Raw genomic sequence first — 9,806 nt, 5'->3', positions numbered from 1 at the left:
CTTCTTCTACCTCAGTTTGCATTGCAACAGCTACTAAGAAGAAAAAAGCCTCTATCCCAGATGAAACCAGGATGTGGGAAATAAAGCAAGCCTTGATGCTGTGCAAGCATCAAGCAGTGGTCAAGACACTGTGTGTTATTAGCACTGTTTTAGCCACACATCCAGAACACAGCACTGTCTGGGCTGCTACAAAGAAAGTTCACTCCAACCCAACCCAGTGCGGCGTGCAATCCCGTGGTACCCAAGCAAGGCAAGCACAGCAGGTCCAGTGACAGCCAACAGTCAGCGGGTACCACACAACTATGAAGAGCAACACAGCTTCAGCATCATGCCAGCAAGTCAGTGGGTCAGGGTTATTTCAGCAAGGTACACAGCCAGGCACACATAAAAAATGTCGAGCAAAAGCCAAGGGAAGGCCACCAAGGCATGCTTTGTTACCACAGCTGAGGACATGCATGTAATTTCCCTTTTCCTCTCCCAGACTTGCACACCATTATGCTGGACCACTAGATTATCAGCAGAATCACAAGAAACACCAGATGACTGATTTTTACCAGGTAAGTCATAATAGAAACGTTGGTCAGTGAGAATAGGCAGCGAAACAGGACACTTGTTCAACTAACAGATTTTTTATTTAGCCACAGGAGTCTAGCAACCAGAAGGGAAAAACAATGTACTTATTACCCCACCAACAACTCTGCCAGTTTTTCTCAAGGCTTTGGTAGATCCAACTTACCCCAGTTCTTCCAGGTGGCAGAGGTGCAAGTGTCTCCTGAAGTACCAGAGCTGCATCCTGCCTGGAGAAGGATTTGAAAAGCTGCTGGTTTGGGAATAATTCACCCATTTTAGCATCTGTCCCTTTGCATTTCACCTCTGTTGTATTGCATTGTACCTCTCGCTGCCATCTTTCAAGATCATGGGCTGAGCAGACATCATGTAATGAAGAGGAGTGGACCTGGTGACATTCGAGGAAGCTGCAAGGGCAGGATTTTCAGAAGACTTCAGGACTTGCTACTGGTACTCTGGACACCTCTCAGTTTTTAAAAGAGGCTGAAAGGATCCTGGAACCATCAGGAGTTTTCAACAAAGTTATTTTATGTAAATGTAAAGGTAAAAACGTTTATTCAGGATTGACAAAGTAGATGTGAGCTTTTTTGTTCAAAGTAATGCCACCAGTTCTAGGCATCACTAGCATTACTTGATAGGTGTAACTTTTCAACCCTCCCAAATCAAGTTTTGACCTGTTTGAATCCAGGGATCATAGCACTTCTGTAGCAAAGATTGTCAGGCTAAAAGTTATGGCCTATGAATATAGGTCTATGAAGGCGGAAGCGTGCCCTCGTGTGACTCCTGGGAGTCTGGGGTGGGAGAAATCTGGCCTCAAGCTGTTGGGATGCAGCAAATGACAGTGGGGCCTTCAACAGAAGGGTTGTAAGACCTTCTGCACTGAGAAGAACAGGCAGAATGCAATCATGGAAACAGATTATTATGTAACAAAGATAAAACAGAGATTCCCAGAACGGATGTGGTACCCAAAGAATATCATCTGTCTAATGGAGAAAATATATACTCCAGCACAAGTTTGTATACACACATGAGCATATGTTGAACTGATTAAACACAGTTCAGTTAAATTTATTCTAGTTTTACTTCGTTAGATGGGCAAATGGAAAAAATATGGTATCTGATAATAAATCAACAAGCAACTGAAAGTGACCAGACATCAAAGGTTTTTTTGAAGGCTGATAAAATATCTCCCTCTCCTAGAGAGCAGCTGATCCACCAGTAAAGGAACAGACCCCTTGATCTGAATTCCAGATCCAGTTATAGGACCACATTAACTTGTATTTCTTTGGCTAGAATTGACCTAAGGGATAACAGCCACAGATCCAGCCCTGACAGGGGAGTGACACAAGGCAGAAGTTTTGAAAGCTGTGTCCCGTTCCGCTCTCACTTGCTCTATACATGTGATTACCACAATTCAGTGAGCTGCTTGTGGTTTTGAAATGAAGCGAAGGTGACCTTGTGAGACTGATAAGTTTTTTCATATAATTTAATTTAATATTTGTATAAGCAAAGAAAAGGATTCTGCTGGAATATGTTACTACAGTATTTCATTCATACCCGGTTTCATGCCTTGAATACTTTTTATTTGAACAGAGTCTATGTCCTTGCTATCTAAAATCACTAGTACAAACATCCTGTAAGAGAATTTCTTTCTTCTCTCTCTTCCCCTCAGTATCACAACTTCCAGAAGAATTCATTAAACCTTCAGAGTGGACAACTTATTGGACACAGTGGGTTGTTGTTACTGAGATACTTTGAGGGAAAAATAGAAAGGAACGGATGCTCGTGCTGTAATTGTTAGAGACGGACAGCTGAGGAAAGTCTTGTTAAAGCTTCAGGGCATGACTCTTAGGTCAAAGACCAGAGTAAGAGCCAAGTGTCTGCCTTCAAGGGAGAAAATAAAACCCAGTAGCTTCTGAAAGATAGATCTTACTGGTCTGCACAAGCCAAACTATGCTACAGACACACACAGCCATGCTGAAGGCTCAGCAGTCTCCCCGGCTCAGCAAGGTCCTGACACAGTTTTATTTCTGCTAAAAGCTGGTACTGACACCCTGCAGCTGGATTTCCTGGTGGCTGCAAGTTCAGTGGGCTATTCCTGCTATGAAGCACAACATATCCAAGCAGCACATTGCTGTTAAAGCTAAAAAAATTTCGTTGTATGGAAGGAGTTTATGGTCTTTGTCCAGGTGGCAGTTTTGGATGTAATATACTCTGAACACGTGATGAGGCATAAAACACACTAATGTTACCAGGATGAAGAAGAAACTCTTTGCCTGAGCCCTGAATTCCACATGGGAGTTGATGTCAGGCCAGTATTTCACAGCCAGTCTACAGATGACAGACAACTGGATGACAGTAAGCACAGCACAAACTGCCACCAAAATCCCAACCAAGCAGTAGTTTGTGATCACCATGGGCACCTCTTGTATCTCCTTGTGGAACTGAAAGCATTCGGAGGGGTTGTACGTCTTAGAGGTGCCATAGTGGGAGAGAAGAACCGGTGTGACCACCAGTGCTCCCACCAGCCAGACAGCACCCACCCAGGTGGTGGTGTAGCACTTCCTAAACTCCAGGCGGAGGAGGCGTATTACGATGATAGCCACGTAAAACATGAAGGTGGTGTACATGTGGAGGTAGATGATGGCGCTTGCTAGCTTACAGGTGAACCTCCCAAATTTCCATTCCTGTAAAATGTAATAGCTGAGGCGGAAGGGGATGCTGAGTAGCATCAAGGTATGCAGCACCAGAAGGCTGATGATGATAATGGTCATCACAGATTGCGATCGTCTTTGAAACAACTGATGGGACATCATGATGACCCCAACGGTGCCGCCGGCCAGGTTGATGAGGTACAGGGCTATGAGAATGGTGCGGAGCCTCTCTGAGGTGTCTGGCAGCGTCTCATTGGAGGAGTAGATCTGCTGGGTTATGCTGCTGTTCGGAATCATCTTAAGCTTCTCTTTCAAAGCTTACTGAAAGTGAAAAATGGGAATTGTCAAAATAGACACATTTTCTTTGTTGCTTCCTTTATTGTTAACTGTGGAATGTCACAGATGCATGAAGGGACATTTTACTGAATTGTGTTGGAAATGATGTTGTCCCACGTAGTATACAACATTATAGCTACTGTCATGCTGTATATGACAACAATAACTCTTCCCTCTCAGTGTTCTTTATATTTCACATTTTCTATTAATTATGAATGAATTTTTAATTTACTAAGCTGCATTCTAGGAATTTTTATCATTATTATTTGCCTCGAGATTCAGCCATTTTAAAATAGCCAAGACTCTGTTTATCAATTATACAAGTTCAATCTGCACTCATAAAGCTAAAATTGGAGGTGGGAATAATACTGAAATGTGAAGAGGTTGTACTTATAATTTGAGGATACTTTATGAAGACACCTGAGCCCTCTTTTTAGCGTCTTGCTGGATGGATCTAGGACACCCGTAAGGCAGCAACAGTTTCAGTTTCAAGATGCATAGAGCACACTGAAAATAAAATTATGAAAATTCCATTGCTTCTTGCTTCAGCTCCAAGTCTTTTTCACCTGAGCTACTCTACTATCAAAAGTGAGGAAAAGCTAAAAATTCTTTTAAGAACAATCTTCTGAAAGATGTAATCCTATTGGCACTTGTTGAACATAGCAACACAGCTGCATTCTCATTTAGACTTAAGGCAAAATATGGACTGTTCTGTTGTTTGGGCTTGCATAGAAGTATACTTCTGTATATAATTCTGAACAAGTAAATGGGAACAGCATGTGGGGTACTTGCATACTTCGCTAATGAAATTTGTCCTTATCTTGCAAAAAGTTTCAAAAAAAAACCAAAGTAAAAGCTGGAAAATGGTCACTTAAAAAAGCAGCGCCTTCTCTCTCTGATTCCTTTGCAATTTGAAATCAATAAACTAGTTTTAATCAGCAATTCTTAATTTACTTGCACTCATCTGTAAAATGATAGGCTGCAATTGTGAAACATTTTCAGGAAAACTTACTTATGAAGTAATTTTTAATTTATCTATTTATTCCTTATAAGGAAAGGAAGAAGATCAGGAAAAGCATCTTTAGAAAGCCATTGGAGTGTTGTTTCCAAGACTGATGTAAACCTTTCTGTTCACTCCCTTTTAAAATGCATGATCTTAGAAGCATTTAAATGGCTAAAAGCACATATCCACCACCCAATATTCCTGAGACAGGCATGATAAATTTGCTTTCTCAGACACTTTGCTATAAGAAAAGTTTTACAAGTTTTCAGAAGATGACTTTCTGCTCTTGACAGAAATTCATTTTCCAATGTAAACTGTTAATATTTCAAGCTGGCTTTAAGAAGGTACAATCTTTTTTGTTGTTATAAACAGCATAATTACAGCCTAGATGCCAACATTTTATATTACTCTGAAATAGATTATGTTTTTCACTGTTTATAGAAATAAAATACTAAAATTTTACCTTATAATCTCCTGGTTTTGTAACTCCCTCCTTCTTCTTTGCCATTTCACCCATCCATAGCCTATGGCACATATAACCAGCAAGAAAAAAGGAGCCTTTGGTGTTACTGTTTGACCAAGAATGGTTGAAAGTTTTCTCAGCCCACATACAGGAAGGCACAAGTCTTTTCCCCCCCCCCCCCCCCCCCCCGTGATAGCAATCACATACGTTCAACAACTTATATGATTTTGTTCATGCAGAGAAAACTGCTGAAAAGCTGCTGAGCTGTCAGAGACCATTGCTGTGCTCGGACCTCAGACTGTAGGATGGACTCACCCACCAGGACTACTGGACTTTCTGCCCACACTTTGGGCAGCCTCAAAGCTCTGATGAGCAGTGATTCCCTGAGCTGTACAACTACTAGAAGTTACCAGGGTTTGCTACTAAGCAAGTAAAAAGTGCCACTGATCAAATAAAGAGATCTTCAGCTAAGCAGAGGATTTTTCATTATAAAAGCACTTTTCCCCTTAATGGTTGGACTTGATCTTAAAGGTCATTTCCAGCCTGAATGATTCTATGATTCTATGTTTAATAACTAAGCTAAATGTTCCAGAGTGACAAAGCCTTCAGCAGAGTTAACAAAAGATTCCACTCTAACATGCTATTGGATCTTCAAGAATTCAGAGGAGACTGCTCGCTGTTAAAATATTTTAAGTAAAATAAGCTTCAGGCATATATAAAAAGTGACTTAAGAGTTCCTGCTGTTAAAAAAAGACATGCAGAGGCCGGTGGTGGTTGAAGATGGTGCCTGAACCACAGGCATGAATGCTGATCCTAAACCATATCGTTAGCACAAGGTAGCTCACCAAAAAGAGGAAAGCATTGAGTCCAGGCTCTTGCAGATATTAAAAAACAGTTTCTTGACTAGAAATTAAACAGAAAAGTGTTAGCCAGCTTATTTTTCAATTAGCATTTTAAACCACCCCCAGAGTCATCAGTACTCAAACATGAAAGGACAACGCAAGGTTTTGTGAGCAGTAACATAAATACCATGTTCCAGCAGGGCTGAACTAACACTGTTGCTGCCATCCTGTGATCATCCCCTGCTGTGCATGTGAGGATGGATCCCTCCAAGAGGCTTCTTTCTTATTAAGCACAGTTATTAGGAAGAACAAGATGTGAAAGAGAACTATTAGAAGTAAATAAATACAAAGACTCAAAAAACCAAGGACGCTTCATCAGGGAAAGAAGCAGAAAGGGTTGTGAGGGTAGGCAAGAATGCGGAGACAGCAGTCTGCGAGGCATTCTCAGGATAAACTCTGAAAGCTTTGAGGGAGCTATTACCAACTCAACTAGACCAGGATTCAGAACAGGAGAGATGCCCATTTTGGAGACTGCTTAGACTCATGGTCTTGGGGTAAGAGAAATGTGCAATTGCTTCCACAAACAGAGCACTGAAGGAAGACAGCTATGTGGGTAAGGGTACTCACCAGATATGGTTCCAGCATCACTTAATCCCACATAAGGACAGGCTGCTGCCTGACATGGTAGCAATGGTGTTTGGATGGTGGAATGATCAGCTGGTTCTGCAGAAATGCAGAAGAAGGTAGGGAACAGCCTGAGTGTCAGACACGGATGGTTTCGATGGGTTGGAGTGATTGTGAAACTACATCCACAGCTTCTGGGCAAAGCAGAGAAAAGCCTGCAGCCCTGTGCTATGTCCACAAGACCTGAAGTGATCTGCAAAGCTTGAGCGACCAAGTAATTATGCAGAAGAGACATGAAGAAATTGCATTCCTGAAGTGGTTGCTATGTGACAGCCAGCACCCCAGAAAGAGCTGAATCAGGCTATAAGGTGAATTTTCTGCACTCTTCTACCTGGTTTGAGTCCAATATGAGCTCTTTGGATGTAAAGTGATGCAAAAAAAACCCTGCAAAGGTGTTGCATAGGTAATTCTGGTCACCTTGGGGAGACCACTGTTGGCTGACACCACAACTCCTGGGAGTCAGAAACCGAACTTCTCAATTGATATTTCATACCTCTGAGTGTTGTCAACAAAGTCTTCTCCTCAAAATGTTCCTTAGAGGTTGTACATTGAAGCTGTTCAGCATGTAAACTTTTCATCTTCACGTTCTTCTGTTACAAAAAAGAAAAAAAATAAATCACTCAACCCTGCAATCCAGGTCTTACACTTTAGGTTAGTTTTTCATTTGAATATAGAAGGAAATTGAGTCATATCAGCTTGTTCAAATGACTTTTCAAGATCTTGCTTTTGCTTCTTACTTCATCAGCACATAGTTTGCTTTGACCAGTGGTGCAAATAAAGGTTGAAACAGAAATGTATAGGTAGACATCAGAGATCCACGTGAGAACTAACGTCACAGATAGACTTTAAGGAAGGAAAGAATGGGGCAGGTCCGGTTCAACACTGGGGGAAAGCGAAGACAAAGAAAAAACGTGAACATTTAGATTATTAAGAAGAGAAAATCAAACAGAAGAAGCAATAGTTGAAAGAAGAGAAACAAGTCCTGTTGGATATTCAGAGACAGGATGAGTCTTGTGGAAGTGTCACTGACTGTGTCCATGCATGGGTGTAGTGGAGCACCTTTAAGCAGGGGCTAGACTCACAGTAAAACTCTAAGTTCTTGATTTAATTTCATTTCTACATAATTTCTTCTGCTTTCAGTGTCATTTCGTAAGAAAATGTTATGTTTACTTGCCAGCATAATAGCAATCAAGGATTCACTTCTGAACTCAAGAGCTTCTTTTTATTTAGGAGCAACGGGATGGCACAGTGAGGCTGGATCCTGCCTGCCCATGGCACAGCACCAAGGAAAGGGCTGATGCAGGAAATCCCAGGAGACAAAAAAATAATCAAAAAGGACAAGAAAAGGAGAAAACCCACAAAAAACCAAAACAACAACCAAAAAAAGAGAAAAAGTACATAAAACTGTGCTACTTCATGTGACTGGGTAGGATTTCAATTTGAGCCACTTCCAACCTAGGGTCATAATTGCTGATAATTTCAATTATTTATTAATATTAGACCCACTGTTGCTAGTTACTTACAAGAACTAAGCTATGTCCAGGCCAGTCATAAACAACAGTAAAACAGGGAAGACCTGTGCTATGTTTTAACATACTGCTTTTTCTGTGACTGCAGATGCAATCACAGCTCTTGCTGCCTCTCTCCCACTCCATTAGATGTGAGTCACAGGTTCTGAAAAGTGAGCAAATCATACTCCATGGTTAGTGAACTTGCAGGATAATCCCTTAACTTGCCAATCCCACCCACCAATGCAGCATGAAGAATTTAATAACTTCAGCCTGTAAGTGGTCAACAAACTTAGCAGGAGATCTGAGATTCTTGGACTAATTTACTTATTTGGCTACAGATTTGCTGAGAGGTTTCTTAGGCCTTGTTCGTTGGGATGGAAGAACGTATCTGGCTTCTCTGTCTGTTAGAAATAATAATATATAGTTGCCTCAGGCATACTTATTTATTATGCCTCAAAAGTAGACATTATGCTTTACATAAGTAGAAGAACTGTATCATGGGTTTCTGTGGTGGAATTTGGAGGAGTATATCACAGGCAGGCTATGGCTTGTCTTTTGAAACAAAACTGTTATTTCTTGGGTTTGATGCAGGGACATGAGATTTATTATTACAAGTTCAGGAACTTGCCATTATTTTCCTGTGTAGGTACATACCAGTTTAGTAGTAAGTTAGAAGATTTATGAAGTAGTTATATCCTACTATTTGGTCTAGTTGCCCTCCAACACCTGTAGAGGCAATTACAGTTGTTGCTGCTTTAGGTTATTCCAGAAAATTTATAATGGTGGCTTTAAAGCACTTGGGAACAGCTGCAAAGAACCACATGTGAGCCAAGCATCTGGCACTGATAGCTTAATCTTTTGCTGGTCCCAAATGCTTTCCTTTCTTCTTGAACACACTGCCACCCATCCTCCTCGTCAAACTTAATCCCTTTTCATTTTCAGTCCCACAGTCTTTTCCAGAAGTCTGTGTTTCTAGGGATGGACCCAAATGAAGCTACTTTAGCCTGTTTCTCATGTTCTCCTGCTTGATAAATACAGTCACAACCACGGAGCCCGAAGCTGTCTTTCCTGACTAACCTGCAGAATCAACAAGCCTCTGCAGTGATTCAAATCACTGCAAAAAATGTTTGCTTGACACAGAGTTGGCAAGGCTTAATGTTTGTTAAACTAAAAAGCAATTAGAAAGAAAACACATAAACACATTAATTTATGCAGGAAAGCAGAGATCCTCATTGCATCAATAGGAATTTTCAGTGAGTTTCAGATGGCATGGAGAGTGCCCAAAACACAGAGGTGGTGCTTTCAGCGTGGGGTGGAGAGGTTGTTTTGGGTGTTATTTTCTGGTTTTGGGTTGATTTTCCAAATTCCCCTTGGCCTTAAACTCCCAGATATCTTGCAACTGTGTCTTTGTGACCATCTCCCACAAAAATGAGCCTTACCTTGACTGAGGAAAATGTCCTGTTTTTCTGGAAGAAAGGCAAGCCCTCGTGTTATGGATGGAGTCGCAGAGAGAGCACTAGAAGACAAGGACTAGGACTCTGAAAATAAAAAGTGTTTGCATTTGTCAGGAGATTAGTTTATAATTCAATGATTCTGGTGTTTAGAGGCCTGTCACCCAGTTTCATCAAAATACACATCCTAAAAAGCGTATCTACTAGAAAAACAATGACAAAAGAGGATTTTGAACTATTGAGAACTTGAAGCACTAGATATGAGCTCTTTAGAACCTAAACCCATGAGCAAATC

General features: G+C 41.1%; 1 protein-coding gene across 6 annotated transcripts; it reads right to left on the bottom strand.

Moving 5' to 3' along the window:
- Nucleotides 1-1,601: 1,601 nt before the first annotated feature.
- LOC102047700 (probable G-protein coupled receptor 141) lies at nt 1,602-7,583 on the bottom strand. Of its 6 annotated transcripts, XM_055709932.1 has the most exons (5): nt 7,043-7,583; nt 6,493-6,588; nt 6,053-6,147; nt 5,024-5,129; nt 1,602-3,542 (listed from the first exon to the last, which is right to left on the bottom strand). In XM_055709932.1, exon 5 carries the CDS (start codon nt 3,516-3,518, stop codon nt 2,652-2,654), a length of 867 nt encoding a protein of 288 aa, XP_055565907.1. In that variant the 5' UTR covers nt 3,519-3,542; nt 5,024-5,129; nt 6,053-6,147; nt 6,493-6,588; nt 7,043-7,583; the 3' UTR covers nt 1,602-2,651. The 6 variants fall into 6 exon arrangements, with proteins under 6 accessions (XP_055565907.1, XP_005442515.2, XP_055565908.1 ...); XM_005442458.3 differs by lacking the exon at nt 6,053-6,147; XM_055709933.1 differs by lacking the exons at nt 5,024-5,129; nt 6,053-6,147 and having other exon boundaries at nt 7,043-7,139; nt 7,287-7,583.
- Between the last annotated feature and the right edge of the window lie 2,223 nt (nt 7,584-9,806).

This window comes from Falco cherrug, chromosome 4, assembly GCF_023634085.1.
Source record: "Falco cherrug isolate bFalChe1 chromosome 4, bFalChe1.pri, whole genome shotgun sequence".
Lineage (NCBI taxonomy): Eukaryota > Metazoa > Chordata > Aves > Falconiformes > Falconidae > Falco > Falco cherrug.
The sequence above is the reverse complement of the archived record's forward strand: the minus strand, read 5'-3'. Positions and strand labels throughout refer to the sequence as shown.